The following is a 22,757-nucleotide window of genomic DNA, read 5'->3' on the forward strand; positions in this document are numbered from 1 at the left end:
AAAGCTGCATGGCAACATGCAGAGTGACATCAACTTTGGACAGCTACAAAAGAAGGGGCTGACTTCTTTTACTTTCCACTCTGGCAACGTGCAGAATTACAAAACAGACAGTTTCAAACTTTATTTCCAGACAAAAAAATATGCCCTTATCGTTCAGTGAACAGTCGTAATAGTGCTCGATGGAAAAGCTAATGTTGTACAATGGTACAGTAGCTCAGGCTGCCATCTGCAATGACCATTTATACAACTGGAGCCTCTCTCATGAAGTGAACTAAGTGGAATAAAAGACAAAACAGAAGCACTAAGTTAACTCCTAAAATTGCCACATGGGAGATGGTAACATGGGCAGTAGTAAGTGTTGGAAGTGGAACACATCTGCGCCACCAGTCTTGCTGTGAGACAGTCCTCGTTAATAGTCATAATTGATCACAGATTGATCTTGTTTACAGTTCAGTCCACAGGCAGGCATTCCGTGCTCTTTCCATGTGGACTCAGGCTCAAAATTTGAGGCTGAATCCTGGTCCCACAGCAGACGCTCCTTGATTGCTGGTAGTCAGGTGAAAGCCTGTGTCCTTTAAGTCGTCATCACCCTAAGGAAAAAAAACAGAGTTTTCAGCATGACCCTTTTTATTATATAAAAAAAAGAAAGATTATGGATAATCAAATATGGGTATTATTTTGAACTCTAAACAAGGATTAAAATGATAAAACATCAAAATCAGTGAAGAATTTATTGTGTCAAAATTAAATAAAAATAACACCAATTAATATTTCATTTAAATATTATTGAAATACCCAAATTAGTTAAGTAGTCTAATTGTCTATTCATTGAATAAATTGTGAATTATAATTTGTAATAATTGTACTGAACCTATTTATTTATTTCATGGCCAATTCATAACATAAAAAGGTAATTAAATAGATGCGTTGGTCAGGAAACAGTTGATAAATAGAAAAAAAAGAATAAATACAATTACATTATGTATGAATGTATGTAATGTATAATTTAAAAATTAATTCAAGTTATCTATTTAAATTGCTTTATATGTATTTAATTTTGGTATAATATAACTCAAGAGAAAATTACTGTGTAAACTAAAGTCCTCATGAGACCTCATTTCAGTGAGCATCAAACTACTTTACGTGCATTTTGCTTTACTCGATTTTTGTTTTGTGACGTGTAGTACCAAAATTGACCAGTTATGTTTGATGTTGTATTTACATTACACAGTGGTTAAAGAGGACCTATGATGAGTTTTGTGTTTTTTGTCCTGTAAATGTTACAATGTTAGATACTTGTGTTAAACAATGTCAAAGTGTCAAATCATCAAGTTCATGCATTTGGGTGTGAGATCGCATGCAGTTTTGGATGCCTCTGACCGATGGATTTCAGAGTAGTTTTATTAAACATGGGCCATCTGTGACATTAAAAATTGACGGATGTACATATGTGGTCATTCTTGGACATGCTGTGTTGGCAAGCCTCCTCCCTCTTTGCTGAGCGAGACTGCTGCCACTGGAGCATTCTTATATTCCTTCTCGTTTCATGCCTTCCCGCCTGCTCTAAGTCTATAAAATAAATACTAGAAAATATATACTTTGGTGTTTATTTGTCCACACCATTTGGGCCACTACGAAATTGGATTCGCCGGCGGAAAAGGACAACAAAATTGCGACTTTATGACATGGTTTATCGAAACCCAAGAGAAGGTAAAATAAAGTATTTTCAACTAATCCTGGCATGCGCATAACACAGTCGTGCGACATGCAGGCACATAATATAAATGCTGCTAAAAGCAGCTATTTTTCGCTGTGTTGATTAAAGAGTGGTCAGGTTTACCTAACTGTTGTGACCGCCAAATCTATTTACTGTTCATGAAGAGTATTTTTCGACGGTGACTGAAAAAAACAAAACGGAGACGTTCATCTTTACGATATACCGTAAATTCCAGATTATAAGACGTTACTTTTTCCTACACTTTGAACCCTGCGGCTTATAAAACGGAGCAGCTAATTCATGGATTTTCTTTTCCTATGGCCATAATGCAAATAGTTTTCAAAAGAAACAAGCAAAGACACTGAAATGGTGAATTATTGTCTGTGCTATGGCATCATCTTTTGGACGAGTTCGCTCACTGAAGGTGCTTCAGTACTCTACCGTTTCGAGCTTTTAACCAGAAGTACAACTGTCGTTCCGTATTCTGGCCGTCCATAGCATTTCTACTCACATGGATTCAAGCAACGTTTGTAAGTTTTACAATATAACAAACAATTTATATTTACTAAACCGTCCCATATGTGGTGTCTGTAGTAGTGTTTTCATGCATTATTGTACGTGTTATCGTAATGTAATCAAGCAAGCGTTGTTAGCATTAGCTAATATGCTAACACTAACTTACAATTGTTTCAGTTTCACAAATTACACAGTAAATTGACCAAAACATCACCGTGGAGTTAAGTCTGTTTAGCTGATTGGAAAGCTAGCTTCCTCAGCTCCTGGGTCCATGACGATGACTTCCGTTTTGTTTAACCAGCTGTTTTACTGCTATGTTACAGGCACCGTTCGAAAACAATTAAGGTATGTAAATAAACATTTAAAAAATATTTTAAGTGTAAATAACTCATTTCACAACGTATATATCTGCGGCTTACAGTCTAATATATGGAAAAATATTTTTTTCTTTGAATATTTAGTTGGTGCGGCTTATAAACCGGTGCGCTCTATAGTCCGGAAAATACGGTATATTTAACAGTGTACATTTTAAAAATATAAATCATGATACTTCAGGGAAAGGTGGGACGTGGACGGTTTCAGTCGCAAACTAAAGGTAACGCCTCCACAAACAAACATCTTTCAGACAAACTCAAAAAACGGGTTATTAAAGTTACAGTGGAGAAAAATACACTACCGTTCAAAAGTTTGGGGTCACATTGAAATGTCCTTATTTTTGAAGGAAAAGCACTGTACTTTTCAATGAAGATAACTTTAAACTAGTCTTAACTTTAAAAAACTACACTCTATACATTGCTAATGTGGTAAATGACTATTCTAGCTGCAAATGTCTGGTTTTTGGTGCAATATCTACATAGGTGTATAGAGGCCCATTTCCAGCAACTATCACTCCAGTGTTCTTATGGTACAATGTGTTTGCTCATTGGCTCAGAAGGCTAATTGATGATTAGAAAACCCTTGTGCAATCATGTTCACACATCTGAAAACAGTTTAGCTCGTTACAGAAGCTACAAAACTGACCTTCCTTTGAGCAGATTGAGTTTCTGGAGCATCATATTTGTGGGGTCAATTAAACGCTCAAAATGGCCAGAAAAAGAGAACTTTCATCTGAAACTCGACAGTCTATTCTTGTTCTTAGAAATGAAGGCTATTCCACAAAATTGTTTGGGTGACCCCAAACTTTTGAACGGTAGTGTATATGCAAAAATTACACCAAAGCATATCTAATACATATTATCTAGACCACAAGGTAGTGTTTTCAATCTAGATTAAAATCATCATAGGTCCCTTTTTTACACTTGTATGAAAAGTAAGCTTAAAAAAATTATATGCTTGAGGTTCATCTTTTTAATGTGCCTTCATCATTGTGTTTTATTTTTGCTTTTTACACTTAGTTGTGAAATTCGGTACAAATAGTCAAAACTGTTGACGCAAATATCCCACACAGATGTGGGTATAAAAAAAACTAAGTACTTAGACTGAAGCCAGTAAGTCTTGGCCCAATAATGGACACTCCAATCCTACTAACAGTGAACCATCAAGATTGTTATGACGCTGTGCAATTACGATACACTGCTGCTTTAGTATTGAACTTCCTTGTGGGTCGTACCACTGCTGAAAACATTAGGAACGTCACTGTGCGCATCATGGAAAACACGAGAAGCAACTAAGCAGACACAAAGCAGAGGCTTCTCGGCCTCTAATCTATTTAACACAGGCAGCCTTCGGAAAGCCTACTGGCTTTATGTCATGGAGAAAGTGGAAGGCTTAATGTCCTTACCAGTTGACTGTAGCCCAAGCCTCCCTCGGGCGGACGAGGGCTGGTGCCTCTCTTTACCCTCTGTTGCTCGCTTTTAGCCGGCCAGGTGGGGAACATAGATGGGTCGATGGGCAGCGGCGTCTCGCGGAAGTACTCGTGCTTAAGCCCCTCGTCAGACAAGATCCTCTTAGCGGGGCAGAAGGTGAGGAATCTGGAAAAGGAAAACGGCACAGTTCACGTGGGGATGCTGTCAGAAATAGCACAGGCAGCATCACCGCATTGTTGATAAATATTTGTATTGTGTAGGATCCATTGTTGATTAAACAACACAACTAAACCTGTGTGTCCCCACTGACAGATGACTAGATCAGTGAATGCCAACCGGTTCATCGGGTGTGCAGCAGAACATTTTCTAATTTCACTTAATTGGTTCGAAAACTCCTAATTTACTACAATTATTTTTTTTCATGTATGCCAGTAACATATAGTGACAGGCAGAACAATTAATTGAGTGCTACATAATCAAAATCAGAATCCGCTTTATTGGCCAAGTGTGTTTCACACTCAAGGAATTGGACTTGGTAGGCTTTGCTCTCTTGTTAAATGTAAACATTTTTTTTTACTAAAAATAATAAATAAATAAATAATAATTAGCATGTGTATCTACCCGTTGCCATTCACACATTTTTGTTTAGTAACGTGACATGATGTAAAATACACTATTCACAAAAAGTGAAGGCTATTAGGCATACGGGTGAAATTACAACATGTAGATACAATGAACTACATAACCTTTTACAGATTAACTTAATTTGACCTTTTCTAAACTTTTGAATACATATGTCCCAACTGATTAATGTTTCAGTACTTTTTGCACAACGTGCTGTTCTCTAACAAGGATGCACAATGGTATTCACAACAGGTATTTTTTTTTATAAATAGTTGATTTATATAGGCTAGTAAGGTAAAGTTTTGTACCTGACAAAGGTATTTTTTTTGCTAAAAAAATATGCTTTTCCCTATTGTCTAATTGTACAAAAAGTACTGTAACATTAAACAATTGGGGAAATTAATTAATTGTGGAAATCAAAACTTCACTTGACGGGAACTATCAACATGTGAGTTGGAGCATATAAGAAGGGGGATAACACCTTAGCAAGTATTAAATAAAAAAAGAGAAGTGATTCAAAGTGTATGCCCTACTTTCTAAAGAGCCATGTACACAAAATACTGTAAATATTGATGTAAATACTCCAAGACGTCTTTAAATCAAGGTGGTAATATTTCAGTTTAACGATTGAGCGCTAGCTTGTGATTTAACTTAGCTGTGTGTCAAAGATGGATATGAAAGATTTTTAGGCACCAGTGTGAGATACTACAGATCAACCTGCCAAAAAAAATACATCTCTATTTGTTTAGCGGTTCTTTCATGTTTCCACTTCACATGTTTTGATTCCCTCCTGGCTGTTTAAGTGTGACTGAAAGGGTGCCAAAACTCTCAGTCAACTATGATCCCTCAGACAGCACAGTGGATTTGCTGTTACAAATCTTTTATGGTGGTCTTTTACAGGGACATGCAAAAACTTTGCGGAAGGGCGTAAATATCTAAGGATCATCTTTGCAGCTCCTCAACAATAATGATGGAACCAATATATAGAAATAAACACGTATCACTTGCGTCCTAATCAAATGTATGTTTGGCGGTATGGGTCATCACCATGGTGAGTATCTTGTGGAACAGAACATGAGGACGGAACTGAGGCATGTTGATGAATCACCATTGCGCTCCTGTTGTCATGTTTTTAGCGAGCTGGCCAGAAAAGCACAGAGTGAATAAAAAGCTCTGGAGCCGCGAAAGGAAAGAGCGGAGCAAGAACGCATTGATGTGAGTGAATGTCTTTCCACTGTCAAATCCTGCTGATTGTAACTGACGTATCTGTTTGATATTTGCCTTTCGCTCACATCTGATTTGAGTATTCCACTAGTAATGACTAAAACACTGCCACTCAAGGTTTTACTCTACGTCATTATGTTAAACTACCACACAAAGAATTGCCTGTGCCCTTGATATTTGTCTTACTATGCAACTGGCGCATTGTCCATATGATGTACTCATCACAGCTTTATTGGGATGGCGCTTTGACCAAAATTTGCACAGTCAGACAGGCGGCAGCCGAGTGCAAGTTTGGGGCACACTGTTACCTTGAATATAAAGAAAAAAAGTAGCTTTAAACAAACTCACTTGTTCATTAAGTCGAAGCCCTGGTCCGAGAGCAGCGCACCAAAGCGCTTTCGCAGGTTATTGTAGGGATACTCTGTGAAAGACATCTTCTTCACAGCAGGAAGCTCATTGTAGCCCGGCCAAATTTTCTCACTGGGTGACCCCAGATCCTAAAGACCGCACAAAAAAAATAGGGCCCTCTTAGAGCACAGGCATAAATGACGGATACAATACAATTCCACTTTGCCTCAAGTATCCATCATACAGACACGTACAAAAGCTTAATTCATCACAGGTAACGGCTGTTGGATAACTCGAGAAGCTTAAATGAGTCCAAACCCATTCGGGCTACTAGGGTGGGCTTCTTGGTTTCATCCCCTAGGTCGCTTAAATCCAGCAGCTCCACCCTGTGGTGCGCTACGGAGCTGCACTGTGAGATGACCTACTCTAGACATATATCTGCAAAATTTACTGCCTCTACACACCTTAACGGTGGTGATAAATCAGAACATTTACCTTGAATACTTTATTAATTTGGTCAATTTCAGATTTTCCAGGGAAGAGAGGTTTCTGGGTGAGGAGCTCGCCAAATATGCAGCCCACAGACCACATGTCGACAGCTGTGGAGTACTCCTGCAGGAAGGAGAAAAAACACAGTGGCAGTCCATAAAAACATAACGCAGACAGTCTGCCTGGCACGTTTCTGCTTTGGTCTGTCTCGCCTGTGAAAGTGGATGTGCTGTGACGGCCTTTGGACATTTTCCACATGTAAATCATCTTGTGTAAAAGTCAAAATTAGGCTTTCAAACGTTGAGTGATTTGCAGCTGTTGGCTTATATTTGGAAATATATTTTGGGGGTAAAACAATCAGCGACAATGACATAACCCTTCTATGTTAATATTTGTAGTTTGAGCTATTGCAGTGCATCTGGCTCGTGGAGATGTGGTTTTACCTTGGCTCCCAGCAGCAACTCTGGGGATCTGTACCACAAGGTCACCACCACAGGAGTGTAGTGCTTCAGGGGGGACCCATACTCACGGGCTAGACCAAAGTCACCAATCTAGAAACAAAAATACATCTTCAATTGTATGGAAACGTGCAATCTAACAGTGTCCTTAATAGTTCCTCACTGCTAAGTGGTAACCCACCTTCAGGATGCCCTTGTGGCTAAGCAGCAGGTTGGACGTCTTCAGATCACGGTGGAGAATCCAGTTATCATGGAGATGACGCACTCCTCGCAGCAGCTGAATCATCAGCGTCTTGACTTCCCCTGGTGATCGGGGTTGAGTAAAAGCCAATTTAACAGAATATTAACATATATCTGCGTTATTTACAGTCAATATGCTAGAGTACCTGGCAGGAAAGGCTGCTTCATGGTTTCCATCAAACTCTTGAGGTCATGCTCAACATAGTTCATGACAATGTAGATCTTGTCCATGTTGCTTCCAACAACTATTTCCTACAGTAGAATGGACATTTTAAGCACTTAAACAAATGATAGTGCATAAACAAATATAAAATAATGCAAAGTATTCTTACCCTCACTGTGACGATGTTGGGGTGCTGAGCTTTCAATATAGTATTGATTTCTCTTAAAGACGTGATAGGAAAGCCCTCCTTCTCCTTCTCCATCTTTAGCCTTTTCAAGGCCACAATTTCATCTGCAAACATGTTGGCAAATGTTTTGTTTTGCCAGTCTGCGCATTAGAGACACATTATGGCCCACATCACGTTTAGTCTCCTACCAGTCTTTTTGTCCTTGGCTCTATACACCACACCATACGTTCCTTCCTCTATTCGGTTCAGACACTGGAATTCTTCCACACTGCGACAGCCCTTGGAAACGACAACACATAAATATTCACAACATTACAACATCACGATGCATCTCAGCACAAATTTAATGACAACACCACAACTTACAACCTCAAGGAGGATTTAAACGGCAGTATAACTCTTTCTATTGCTGTACATTTATCATAGAATACACCAGCACCATATCGTCTCAAAATATGGCCATTTACTGAAACGTAAGACATTTATCTGGAGGATATATCTCATTTCTTTCTTGCTAATTTTCTTACTCACTTCTCTAGGCAGGATGCAACCATTATAGATTTTGACTGTGCGATTATAGTCTTAGTGTTAACCACCGTTTTACGATTATCACCATCATGCATTGATTAATTCCACAACAAAAAAGTTTTAAAAAAATCAGAGACATTTTAAGAGACATCAGAGACATTGTTGTTAATTACTGTCAGAAGTAACAGTAATCAAATAACATAATCCATCAATCCATTTTTTACCGCTTGTCCCTATTGGGGTCGCGGGGGGTGCTGGATCCTATCTCAGCTGCATTTAGAGAGGTAGGCGGGGTACACCCTGGACAAGTCGCCACCTCATCGCAGGGCCAACACAGTTAGACAGACAACATTCCCACTCAGATTCACACACTAGGGCTAATTTAAGTGTTGCCAATCAACCTATCCCCAGGTGCATGTTTTTAGAGGTGGGAGGAAGCCGGAGTACCCGGAGGGAACCCACGCAGTCACGGGAGAACATGGAAACTCCACACAGAAAGACCCCAAGCCCGGGGATCGAACCCAGGACCTTCGTATTGTGAGGCACATGCACTAACCCTTGTAACACCATGCTGCCCAAATAACATAAATATAATACAATTTAATAACTATAAACAAAAAATCTTTCTCTCCTGCAATTAAATAAAAATAACCTATTCTCAGTAAACATCCTTTTGTTGTTAGCGTTTTATACTTGCTATATTAACTTACAATGCCTACAGTTTATTCAACACAAGCCAGGAAGAAGCAATCTGTAACATTACATGGTCACTGAATGAAGCCCTTGACAGCAGTACCTGTGGCTGTTTGTTTACACTGAACTGACTCAACGCTAAGCTGCTGATTGTAAGTGACAAGTTTTCTAACTCCCTACTAGGCTTGTACGGTATACCAGTACTAATAAAATACCACGGTATTAATTAATTAAAAATGGTACTATACAGCCTCTAAAAAAATACCGGTACTATATTTTTTTTCAACGGACATTATTGCGCTCCGTCGTCACTTTGTGACATTGCAAGCTGGCACTCCTCAATGTACACAAATGGATGGATCTCTACTAATATCAGCTGTAACGATACAGAGTACAAGAGCCATGTATAGTCGATACTGCAATGATTACATCAATATTTTTTTACTATAACAAAATCTTTTGTCATTTTTATATTGTTTACAAAGTCCGGAAATATGTCCCTGAACTTTAATTATGACCAATGTATGACCTTGTAACTACTTGGTATTGGATTGATACCAAAATGTGTATTATCACCTAAAACTAAGATAGAACATGTTACAACAGAAAGTAAGCAGATATTAACAGTAAATGAACAAGTAGATTAATAATACATCATAATTTTGACAAAATAATAGATTGGGAAATGACAATGTTACTGAATACGTCAGCAGCCATATTAGGAGCCTTTGTTTACCTACTTACTACTAAAAGAGAAGTTGTCTAGAATGTTCACTATCTCATTTTATGACAAAATTCTCATTTGATTGCAATAAGAATCATATGTTTAATGTATCATTGGATTTTCTGTTAAAATAAAGCCAATAATCCCACAAATTCTGCACCATATTGGGCATGTTAGACCCCCATCCTTTTCTTTTGCCAAGTTTTGCAAATGGGTGAGCCATCGTCTTAAATGACTCTCTGGTAATTTTTTAAGCAACCGAGATGTTCCCACACTGCTGACTTGACCTCAGCTTTTTTTTTGGGTGGGAACGGTTCTCCGCTTTGTCCTGCTGCCATTTTTAAGATAATGTAGCATACTAGCTTGTCTCTCTATAGGTGCGTATAAGAGTGCGCACCGCTGGTATAACTTTGTTTCCGTTCTGTGCAGGTTCTGCCAAAAACAACGTATCAGCATAATGTCCGTTTATAGCGAGTGAGGAGGGCTGAAAATATCTGACATTTTTAATAATGGTAAATAGTAAAACAGCTTCATCGTTGCATCCCTACTCTACAGCAGCACGTTTTGTATAATCTCAATTTTAAATTTCAGTTTTGCAGATGTCATCTACACATCTATGAATCCGGCGATTAACTGGGCAAATGCCTGTGATGTGTTGACATGCACCTGTAAAGCAGGCAGGTATTTGGGTAGCTCCTTTTTCAGCTCCACAGGTGAAATCGGAGGGGAGTCTGGAACATAGTTCCCCTCAGGGGTGGGTGTGCGCGACTGTGTCTTAGACAAAGGCGTAGGGTCACCATCCTCTGCCTCTTCCTCCCCCTCGTCTTCCTCATCCTCCATATCCTCACCACTTTCCTCTGTGTCATGGTCGAAACGGGACTCTGGTACTGTTGGATTAAGGTTGAGGATCAGTGGTATGTTTAGATTCTGGACCTGAATCATGGCGCTAAGTAACCATGTATAAAGATTTCATAAACAACTCAAAAACGTGGTATGGGTGTTGAATGCTCTAACTATAATATGCAGTGTCACGACAGTGTTTTCCAAACTGTGGGGAGTAAAAGTGTCTGCGGTGAAAGAGTAAATCTGAAATTGATTACAGGCATCTATTGCTATGCTTAAAAACCTTCAGTGGTCAGCTATTTGGTTTACATTTGGATGACAGATGTGCCCGCAGCAAAAGAGTCCTTGGAAGGCTGTTTAAATTCATGGAGTTGGTGAATTCTAAGTAGATTTGCATAAAAAATGAACCAAATTCTAGTTATTGACATACTGGCCACTCAGCAACTTTAGTAAAAGTTATAGAAAGCTAGGATGCAAAATAAAGGGAACAGAAGAATGAAACTGAAATAATGTGAGTACAATTCCTCCTATTAATGTTGTCCACCTATATATTACTAAACTTTACCTGCAGGTATGTGGTTTCCATTTGGCTCCTCTTCGTACTCGTCTTCGGACTGATCCTCCTCACTCACATCCTCTGCAAGGGAAAAGGAGGTGGTGTTGAAGCTAAACAACCTGGCGGCACCCTTCAAAAAGTAACAGCAGTAGAAGAGGGAAGTGGAAATGTTTACCTGCACTCTGTTCGGATCTCCCTGAACCAGACGCCGAGACAGAGCCGTCCTCCTCTCCCTCCTCCCCTTCTTCTTCACCTTCTTCACCCTCATCACTTTGGCTGCTGGACTCCTCCCCCTCCTCTTCAGAGGCAAATGCTGATGCTAGATGATGAGATGTACAGCCATAATAAGGAGTGATGAGTAGCGACGGGCCATGAAACCATGTGCCATTCTGATTTACACAGTATTTAACTGGATCAAAAAGAGAAGAAGCTATTGGTACTTTGTTCCGGTGCCAAGTGATCGCAGACTTATCTGCCTACAACAGGGGTGTCCAAACTTTTTCCACTGAGGGCCGCACACGGAAAAATTAAAGCATGTGGGGGCCATTTTGATATTTTTCATTTTCAAACCATAACAAAATATATGGATTTTTTTTGTTGTTTTTTTAACCTTCGGGGCTCCCGGGGACCATAAAGGGTCTAAGTCATTAAAATGTTAAAAACAAGTCAAATTATTATTTTATTTTTTTATTTAACGCTTACAGTAAATCTACACAGTATATCAACTTCAGGTTGATGTAAAGTTAAAAAAACAAAAAGGTTTTATGCCTTTTCTGTCAAAGACAACTTTGTTTTTTATAATAAAACTGAAATATGCAGTATTTCCCCCACTGCCCAAAACATTCCAAAAGCAATGTTTGATGTGAATTAGAGCCTTAAAAAGATCAATAATGCAGGACACCATTGTTTTTAATTCATTATTATTTTTCAGTAATCACAGTGAAAAGATAAATAAAATCCCATTAAATATATTTGGGATCCAAAAGGTGCCCCACTCATAAAGTGATACATTTTTATTAGTTTTTTTTTAACTTTCAACACTTAAATTACGAGATCAACTTCAAATATATCTGTCGATTTTACATTTGAACTATTATTTTGTTTTTTTATGCTCTTTTGTCAAAGAAAGGAGCCTTGAATAGGTCAATAATTCATTATAACATAGATTATTTTTTTTTGAGCAATGGCAAAAAAATAAAAATAAAGATAGACAAAAGAAAAAAAACAGCCTGCATTGCAGCGTTGTGTCAACATTGCAACTCATTCCACTTTTTCTAATGTTTTTTTTTATTTTTGCAATAGCATTTCCAGAATGTGTTGCGGGCTGGTATACAATTAGCTGCGGGCCGCAAATGGCCCCCGGGCCGCACTTTGGACACCGATGGCCTACAATAAGTGCTCGGTGGTGAAATTGTACGGAATGTAGCCTCCCGACAGAAGAACACTGAGTCTGACGCTCTTTCTAAATTTTATTGTGGACAGTAAAACGCCAACAGCAGCCGCCATAATACAGTTGGCACCGACCGCAATGCTAGCCTTGCGAGTATCCACAACAACAACACAGCACTTTCTCCTAATGCACCAATGAGAGTGACAGTGATCCAGGTTGCATTCTAGATAGGGTTGCGCGATATACACAATATAAATCATATACATTTGGTCGATGATAGCGCTTTCAATATTATCGTCGTAGGCATATTAATGAAACACTGTAGCAGTGTCCTGCAAATTTGACAGCGACGAGCGAACAAAAGTGTCCTCAGCACAATGTAGCTTCCTCTCCAGCGGCTAACGTCCTTCCACAGTGCAACTGCAAATCTACTTCTAAGTTTTAGTAGTCCTTGCCGTCATGGCGGCAAATAAACTAAGTTTTTTTTGGTTTTTTTACAAATATCATCCCAGGAAGACGAGGAATAAATAAACATGCTAAGCTACACACACCGTAGGAAGCTAGAGCTCTTGAATGTAGTAAAACAAGGTGGGCTGATTGATTCCAATCTTGACGGTAATGATACCAAGTAGTGTAGTATCAGGTACATACTACAGTGGCTAAATCAATATTTTTTACCATCAACATTTTATTTGTCGTTTTGGTTGTTGTTTACAGACTTAGGAAATAAGTCTTAATGAGCAAAAACCGAAGGATTTCGATCAGACCCAAGAGTAGGAAATATTTAAGATATTTCTTTTGATATTGTTACACCGCCTGTGTTTTTGTCTGATTATAATCAAAAATGTAATAATTCAATGACCTTAAAAATTTTAAAAATCAACATTGGTATGACCAATATTGCCCCTGTAACTACTTGGTATCAGCTCGACACCCAAATTGGGAGTATTGTCCAAAACTAATGTGAACTATCTAAACAACAGAAGAATAAGTGCGTATTACATTTTAACAGAAGTTTAGCTATAAACATGTTGCGACAAAAAGTAACCGGCTATTAACAGTAAAATAACAAGTAGAATAGCAGCAGCAATAGCTTTAAGAAAATAATACAACTGGAAATATGTCAGCATCTAAACAAAGAGTCTTTGCAAACCGTTGTGAAATGCTTCTATTATGTCAAATGCTTCTATTATCCTTTATATACCAAATAACATATTGTTCTATATACCGTTCTCACAGGAGGCTGCAATTATTATCCTGGGATTTAGATTTTAGCCCATATCGCGCATCCATATTTCAGGTACACCCGGCATTTTGAGCATCAAACATTACAATTCAAGTAAGTTGTTTTTAGCACAGTCTCTATGTTCTGTAATGCTGTGAAAAAAATGTCTTTTTTTTTGGTACATTTTTTTATTTTTATTTTTTTAAGTATATTACTTAGTTATCATTTAATTTACAGTATATAACTGAAGTGTACAAATGACTAGTTTATCAAACTTGAAAGTCGCAAAACTCCAAAAGGCATCGGTTTTGTTTTGGGGGGGTTTTTTAACAAAAATGTGCACATTATAAAGAAAAAAAAGTACCGATTTGGGTACTGTTTAAGTGCAGCACTGTTCTTAAAGTACTCTTTTGACAATAGCATCGGTATTGATATCTATTCCTAGTGATGAGCCTTGGTGATCCTGCCTCAATCATTTCTTACCTGGGGAAGATTCAGCAGAGGTGGTTTTCCTTTCACTGTCACTGATGTCTTGAAGGTCTGCCAGCAAGTCGTCAAGCTCTGGTTTATCCTCCTTTAATGCTGCAGGGCAAAACATCCAGTCAAAACATGAAATGCTGTACAGGTCAAAGAGAGTGTATTAGAAAAACACACTAAGAAAAAGGAGACGTTAATTGTGCCATACGCTCACTACTTTTCTGTAATTCACCCTGTTCTGGTCTGTCCCTGGGAATCCGAACAGGACTGCGGCTGTGGTGGTTTTGTTTTGACTTCTCACCATACTCGTCTGGTAACATCCGTTGGTGTGACGGCACTGTGGACCACATAAACTATTGTTAATTCTATAGTATATAGATTGCTAAACCGACCCTCCCTGCAGCCGACTACAGACCATCTCGCCGGGCCTCTCGCTCTTTACGCCGCTCATCGGCCCGCCTCTCTCGATCTTTCAGATCCCGTTGCTCTTTCTGCTGTTCACGCAGTTTCCGGTCACGCTCGCGTTGGCGCTCCTGCTGTTCCAGACGGTCCCTGTGGTCCAAAAAAAACCCAGGAGAATCCAGTCGGGGTCTGTCCAGACAACCAGAAGCCCAATCTTGTCATTACAGTCTTTTTTAGTTTGATAGGTCACGACTATAACAAACATGCATCACAAAGGTAGTAAAGATTGAGGTGCATAAAACCTGATGAAAACATTAAAACTACACAACACATATTTTTATCATTCCAGTGGCCTTAATTCATTTTGCATTGGACTCATGGCGCTATTATTTCTTGTTCTGGAGATCAATAAAAAACAACTATAGCATTGTGCCTTTCCGTACTGTGTTCACCTCTCTCTGCGTGAATGAGCTCTGGCTTGCTCCCTTCGTTTCTGTCGTTCCCAGTCTTGCCGGGCTTTGTCTTCTTCCCACTGACGCTTCCGGCGATCGCGCTCCCTCTCTTTACTCTCTTTATCTTTGACCCGTGCATGTTTCCCTGCTGTAGAAGAACATATACGGACGAAGTTAGCGGTGGGGCAAATAATCGATATTTAGATGAACCGCAATTCGGACATAGTCAACTGTAAAATCAATAAGTAAACAACAATAATCGATTATACTTTTATTATTAAAAAAGTAATGCAGATAGTTCTAAAATTTGGTTGACCGCAGCTAGCCATCTCACTGAGAGAGTCGACTTGCTCCTTTTTTAGGGCATGTTTCAGTTTGGCACACTTTTATGTTATTTTAAGTAATGGAAATTAATTCAATTAATATGCTGTTTTTAAAAGTTGCAAGTGATGAATGCTTATTTAGTGAAATGAAAAGAAGTGTAAAACTGCATCAATATACATAAATTAAAAACGCATCAATAATCGATTTTTCATCGAATCGTAGCTCCTGAATCATAATCAAATCGTAAGGTGTCCAAATACTTCCACCTCTATACAGGGTTAAACAATATATACATATATATTTATACTGTACACCATAAAAGGTGATGCAAATGCAAACATTTTTTTTTGTGCTATTTGATAAAGTCCCACACCTCCTTCAGCAGAGTGACTGCGACGACGTCTTTTTTCTTTTCTCTTCTCCTCTTTTCTGTGGTGAGATTTCTCTTTCCTTGCTATTTGCTGTGGAGGCTTAATTGCTAGAGAATCATCTTCCTCGCCTCTGTAAAAACGAAACAAAAATATTGTGAGATATTGATCTATTAGTATCAGGTGAAAAAAAAAAGTGATCCTTTAATTTTTTAAATCATCTAATACAATTTATATATCACCTAAGCCAGTGTTTTTCAACCTTTTTTGAGCCAAGGCACATTTTTTTGCGTTGAAAAAATGCGGAGGCACACCACCAGCAGAAATCATAAAAAAACGAAACTCAGTTGACAGTGAAAAGTCGTTGTCGCAATTGTTGGATATGACTTTAAAGCATAACCAAGCATGCATCACTATAGCTCTTGTCTCAAAGTAGGTGTACTGTCACCACCTGTCACATCACGCCGTGACTTATTTTGACTTTTTTGCTGTTTTCCTGTGTGTAGTGTTTTAGTTCTTGTCTTGCGCTCCTATTTTGGTGGCTTTTTCTCTTTTTTTGGTATTTTCCTGCAGCAGTTTCATGTCTTCCTTTGAGCGATATTTCCCGCATCTACTTTGTTTTAGCAATCAAGAATATTTCAGTTGTTTTTATCCTTCTTTGTGTGGACATTGTTGATTGTCTTGTCATGTTCGGATGTACATTGTGGACGCCGTCTTTGCTCCACAGTAAGTCTTTGCTGTCGTCCAGCATTCTGTTTTTGTTTACTTTGTAGCCAGTTTCGTTCTGCATAGCGTTCCCTAAGTTTCACTGCCTTTTCTTAGGGGCACTCACCTTTTGTTTATTTTTGGTTTAAGCATTAGATAACTTTTTACCTGCACACTGCCTCCCGCTGTTTCCGACATCTACAAAGCAATTAGCTACCGGCTGATATGGAAGAGTATTACACGGTTACTCTGCCGAGCTCTAGACAACACCGACATTTAACAACAACACATAATTTGCAGATTATAATTACTGGTTTGCAAAAAATATTTTTAACCCAAATAGGTGAAATGAGATAATCTCCCACGGCACACCAAACTGTATCTCACGGCACACTAGTGTGCACAGTGGTTGAAAAACACTGACCTAAGCCAACAAGTTTGTGTTAATGTCTCTCACACACCACTAGGGATGTAATGGTAAACAGTATAATGATAAACCGCGGTAAAATTTCCAAAGGTTAGTAATACCGTTTAAATGTTTAATTACAGAATTATTTTTATTTATTAATGCATTTTAGGCAACACTGCTCACTTCCTGGAAACAAAGGTACAGCAGCGCGTGCGCACTAGCGCCATTCATATGGAAGTATTTTAGTGGCAAAATTATTTGCAAAAGTCTATCTCAATCTGTGCCGGTGTAATCCAATTTGCATGCAAGTGTACTCATTTGTGTGTCTGTATATCAATCTGAGTGTGAGTATTCAGATCCACGTACGTATGTGTTAGATACGCGTACGTGTGTTATAAGTTTTCTGTCTGTCCTTGATCAGAAAGAACCCTCGATGGGCTGTCTACTTACATGTGACTTTTGTGGAAACTTCTGCCATGTAAAATTTGAGCGAGCGCATCCTGATTTGTGAGTGTGTAATACAACTTGTGCACGCGCAATCAGAAGTGCATGCGTGTAATACAATCTGCATGTGCTTTTTTTATCTATGAGAACTAAAAACCCTTTATGGCTGTTTTTTGTTTTATTTTAATTTTTTTTATTAAATCACCATAAAAAACACAAGATACTCTTACAATTAGTGCACCAACCCAAAAAACCTCCCTCTCCCATCTACGCTTATTCACACTCATTCACACCAAAAGGGTTGTTTCTTTCTGTTATTAATATTCTGGTTCCTGCAATATATATCAATACAGTCTGCAAGGGATACAGTCCGTAAGCACACATGATTGTGCGTGCTGCTGGTCCACTAATAGTACTAACCTTTAACAGTTAATTTTACTCATTTTCATGAATTACTAGTTTTTATGTAACTGTTTTTATATTGTTTTACTTTCTTTTCTTTTCAAGAAAATGTCTTTTATTTATTTATCTTCCATCCATCCATTTTCTACCGCTTATCCCTTTCGGAGTCGCAGGGTATATTATTTTTTTTTTGGCTGTCTTTTGTTACACATGACTTTTACAAAACTTCTGTTGTGCATGATTTGAGCGAACGCATCCAGATTAATGAGTGTGGAATACAACTCTACATTTAACCAACCATGGAAGACACAAAGCAATTTCAACCAATCAGAATTAATGTACAGCTGAGGTATGTGAAAGAGAGACACCAAGACCTGCCCTACATTGTTTCTGGTTGGTTTAAATTGCGTAGTGTCTTCCGGGGTTGGTTAAATGTAGGCACAGTGGATTGATGTCTTGGACTTTCTATATTGATCAAAATAAGCGTGATTACATTTTGAGCACATCTAAAAATACAGCGATAATGATAACCGTGATAATTTTGGTCACAGTAAACAAGATAAGAAATGTTCATAACGTGACATTCCTACATACAACATATATAAGAAATGTTCATACCGTGACATTCCTACATACAACATATATTTAGTTGTGTTTACTGAGGTTTAATGAGGTTTATGGCAAGGACCTGTCCTCTGTTGAGTCTTCCCTGGGGTATGGGGAATTACGAATTGTTATTTCCATCTTTGGATCCCGTAGTTCTCCTTCCTCCGGGGTCTCTCGCTTGGCTTCCCGAGCATCCGCCTGTGGTACACTGTTCTGGGAAAACTGTTGAGGAAAAAACTATTTTAAACAGGGCTACAATGCAAGTAAACTTTTACTTGCAATTCCCTTATTGCCCTAAAATTGCACTTTTGAGACCTTTTTAAATTGTCCAAAGTTTTTTCGGGGTGAATAATAGACTTGTAGCTTGTAACAAATTTGAGACATTTTCAATACCTTAGTGTAAATCGAATCAAATCGCGATTAATCAATATGGAACCATATCAATGGAAATCGAATTAATCTTGAAAGTTGGCCATGAAAGGCCCTAATTAAAAAAAAATGCAAACAGGAGACTGTTTGTCTACGTGTGCCATGTGATTGACTAGTGATCAGTCTCGGGTGCACCACGTCTCTCAAAGGTAGCTGGTATAGGCTCCAGCTCAGCTATAGGTGTGACCTAGTTGTGTCTCAGTCTGTGGGGTGAAAATATGGAACAGCCTGAATGATGGACTCAAACACTGTTCAAACATTGAGCTTTTTAAGAAATTGTACAAATCTAATATATTGGTTCAGTATAGTGAGGTCTAGGCTTATTTTGAATGTGAGTATGAATAACTTATATGACTTACTTATGATGATATTTTGAGGATTGTAAGCACATTGTTCTGGGCAGATTAAGTTATGTGGATCCAGATGAACGTGATAAAATGTGGTTCAGAGCAAACTGGATATTAGTTAAAGTAACTATGTAAAAAAGGGGGGGATTCAACAAGTGTATACTTCTTCCCATTACCCTTTTGAGGTATATTTAATGTAAAATTGTTTTTATTAATAACTTTTTTTTTGTGAAATAATAATATTGCCATTAAGCACAAGATTGTTCACTGGCGATATGTATGTATATTATGTACTACATGTATGATGTGGAGCTGACTATGACATACTCAATAAACAACAACCAACGTTACCTCAAAGGTGTGCAATTTCCCACGGATTCGTCTTCTGTGCACGGCAAATATATGCCGTGCAAAAAATAAAATCCAACCAAAACGCCAGACAAAATAAACACTAAACAATTTATTCTGTATGATTTTACAATGCAAGTCTGTCAGTGATAGGTGACTAAAAGCAGCCACAACAGATAAAACAATGTTCCTTTGTTAAATTATTGTAACTTCTGTCAGGACGTTTTAAGAAGCACAAGGAGGTCCATCTATCACTTTATTGAGCATAACTGTTTATCGGCCATTCCTACTAACCACACCAAAAACATTAGTAAAAAACTTTTATCTAACAAAACTGGTCATTTTCTGCCGTACAAACCACGTCTCTCACACTTGCGCCAACAGACGCCCTCATTAGTCTCAGCAACTGATGCGTTTATAGGCAAACATAAAGTCGGACAACACCAACACCACACATAAAACTGAAAATGCCAGGTTGTTAAGACTATGATGCAGCTCACATGCAGCCAATCAATGTCATTAGCTGGGTGTTATGTGTGTGTGCGTCGCTGTTTTGCTCGTTAGCTCATTGCTAAGTTAAAAGAGGTAAATCAATCAATCAATCTGAAACATACAAGTAGTGTACACCCACACTCCCCAATCAGATTTGTGCTTATTCTACTGTTGTTTATTAAGAATGTTAATTAATGGATATTAATCATGAAATGCTGTTACTAGATTACAGAAATGCTAATAAAAAGTGTAACAATATATTTCAAAGACAGAAAGTTACAGGAATGTACACTTTATCCCTTGCTTGTGCTACAGCACACATACAGTATCTATGTGCAACATGTGAAGTTCATAAGAAGAACTAAATGTTATCTCTGAAAGATATACATTATTTCCAAAGCAGGGCCCACACTAAGACATACAATCCTACTACATAGCTCATGAAAAACTAGAGTTATTTTGTGATTTTAATTTTCAGTGAAACAAATTACCTATATTAGAAAATAATCTATTGGAAATGACTGCTGCCATTTGATTATAACTATAAGACGTTTAACTTGTTATATTTGGGACAGGTGTGGCCACAGTGTGCACATCTGATGTTGCTCACATGTGGTCACCTGAATGCTCAGGGACAACACTGGCCGTGACCCCAATAAGACGAGCCGTATAGCAAATAAATGGATGAATGGTCAAGATGCATGCACAAAATAAAAATACTTTACATTTTTTTGGCACTTTGCGTCTGTTCGGTCTTCTAATTCTTTTCTGCGCTTTTTCTCCTGAAGTATTTCATCAAGCGTTTTAACTTTCCAGGTCTCTTTTTCGTCCCCCATCAGCATCCACTCTCCACCACCTGCACCACAGACAAAAACATCCAAATTTCAAACACCGGTCATATACTGTATATATATATAATAAAATAAATATATATATATATAGCTAGAATTCACTGAAAGGCAGGTATTTCTTATATATATATATATATATATATATATATATATATATATATATATATATATATATATATATATATATATATATATATATATATATATCAGGGGTGTGGGAAAAAATCGATTCGAATCGCGATTCTCACGTTGTGCGATTCAGAATCGATTCCCATTTTTTAAAAATCGATATTTTTATTTATTTGTTTATTTTTAAATGGTTTATTTTTAATTTTTTTAAATTAATCAATCCAACAAAACAATACACAGCAATACCATAACAATGCAATCCAACTCCAAAACCAAACCCGATCCAGCAACACTCAGAACTGCAATAAACAGAGCAATTGAGAGGAGACACAAACACGACACAGAACAAACCAAAAATAGTGAAACAAAAATGAACAACAGTATCAATATTAGTTATAATTTCAACATAGCAGTGATTAAAAATCCCTCATTAACATTATCATTAGAGATTTATAAAAATAAAAAAAAAAGAACAATAGTGTCACAGTGGCTTACACTTGCATCGCCTCTCATAAGCTTGACAACACACTGTGTCCAATATTTTCACAAAGATAAAATAAGTCATATTTTTGGTTCATTTAATAGTTCAAACAAATTTACATTATTGCAATCAGTTGATAAAACATTGTCCTTTACAATTATAAAAGCTTTTTACAAAAATCTACTACTCTGCTTGCATGTGAGCAGACTGGGGTAGATCCTGCTGAAATCCTATGTATTATCCATCCATATTCTACCGCTTATTCCCTTCGGGGTCGCGGGGGGCGCTGGAGCCTATCTCAGCTACAATCGGGCGGAAGGCGGGGTACACCCTGGACAAGTCGCCACCTCATCGCAGGGCCAACACAGATAGACAGACAACATTCACACTCATAAATAAATAAATAATGTATTGTATTGAATGAATAGAGAATCCTTTTGAATCGGGAAAAAATCGTTTTAGAATCGAGAATCGTGTTGAATTGAAAAAAAAAAAATCGATTTTGAATCGAATCGTGACCCCAAGAATCGATATTGAATCGAATCGTGGGACACCCAAAGATTCACAGCCCTTATGTATATATATATATATATATATATATATATATATATATATATATATATATATATATATATATATATATGAAATACTTGACTTGGTGAATTCTAGCTGTAAATATACTCCTCCCCTCTTAACCACGCCCCCCGCCCCCAACCTCCCGAAATCGGAGGTCTCAAGGTTGGCAAGTATGTCTATGGTGTTGGTTTTGAAAATAAAAACGATCAAAATGGCTTAAATGTTTCAGTTTGCAGAAACATTTTGGACATCTCTGTTACAAACTTCAATTGTAACAGAAATCATCGGCACACTTTCTCAATGTCTTCTACTGAAGCACGCCAACAGCCGTGTACTTTAACTAGCATGCTGCAAGTAACCACGCAAATACTTAAACCAACTCTACAAAGCCTGCAAGTGCGAACGACTGCATATATAAAACCTACATAAACAATAAATCACTGAACTCTTCTTTACGGCTAGCACATGGCTAACGTTAGCGAGCTAAAACGCGACACGAACGACATTTACCTCAAACTACCGTACGCTTACTTTAAATTTAGCGAATAGTTTTGGGGGTATTTGGTGGCCCAATCATATAAAGACGTTAACGAATGTTTTACTAATCTATTTAACAAGGCAGAGCTCAACAATTGTGACATTTGTAAATGAGCGAGATGTGTACAACAAACCTGGAATATGGTCGGCGGTCTTCTGGCAAACCGGAAGTTGAAAAGTGCAATGAGTGACTTAGTCGTGTTATAGTGCCACCTAGCGGTCGGTAGTGTGGATGACGTTACTTGAAG

The 22,757-nt window shown here is 38.0% G+C and overlaps 1 protein-coding gene across 6 annotated transcripts; it reads right to left on the reverse strand.

Moving 5' to 3' along the window:
* Nucleotides 1-106: 106 nt before the first annotated feature.
* cdk11b (cyclin dependent kinase 11B) lies at nt 107-22,722 on the reverse strand. Of its 6 annotated transcripts, none has more exons than XM_062054561.1 (20): nt 22,644-22,722; nt 20,661-20,791; nt 18,402-18,541; nt 15,759-15,886; nt 15,062-15,209; nt 14,623-14,798; nt 14,422-14,544; nt 14,214-14,312; nt 11,291-11,434; nt 11,125-11,196; nt 10,383-10,603; nt 7,960-8,050; nt 7,754-7,875; nt 7,568-7,673; nt 7,363-7,484; nt 7,167-7,274; nt 6,730-6,846; nt 6,235-6,383; nt 4,014-4,203; nt 107-590 (listed from the first exon to the last, which is right to left on the reverse strand). In XM_062054561.1, the coding sequence occupies exons 2-20, from the start codon at nt 20,775-20,777 to the stop codon at nt 498-500; spliced, it is 2,466 nt and encodes an 821-aa protein (XP_061910545.1). In that variant the 5' UTR covers nt 20,778-20,791; nt 22,644-22,722; the 3' UTR covers nt 107-497. The 6 variants fall into 6 exon arrangements, with proteins under 6 accessions (XP_061910545.1, XP_061910548.1, XP_061910547.1 ...); XM_062054564.1 differs by lacking the exon at nt 22,644-22,722 and adding an exon at nt 22,504-22,525; XM_062054563.1 differs by lacking the exon at nt 22,644-22,722 and adding an exon at nt 21,162-21,341.
* Between the last annotated feature and the right edge of the window lie 35 nt (nt 22,723-22,757).

This window comes from Entelurus aequoreus, linkage group LG07, assembly GCF_033978785.1.
Source record: "Entelurus aequoreus isolate RoL-2023_Sb linkage group LG07, RoL_Eaeq_v1.1, whole genome shotgun sequence".
Lineage (NCBI taxonomy): Eukaryota > Metazoa > Chordata > Actinopteri > Syngnathiformes > Syngnathidae > Entelurus > Entelurus aequoreus.

Bases quoted from the DNA above. Each gene is read 5' to 3' on its own strand.
- cdk11b (XM_062054561.1), bottom strand. From the start codon at position 20,777: ATGCTGATGGGGGACGAAAAAGAGACCTGGAAAGTTAAAACGCTTGAT. The intron at 15,887-18,401 runs GTCCTTGCCATA...TCGTTTTTACAG, and splicing joins GAAGACTCAACAGAGGACAG to AGGCGAGGAAGATGATTCTC. The intron at 11,435-14,213 runs GTAAGAAATGAT...CTCATCATCTAG, and splicing joins CTCTGCTGAATCTTCCCCAG to CATCAGCATTTGCCTCTGAA.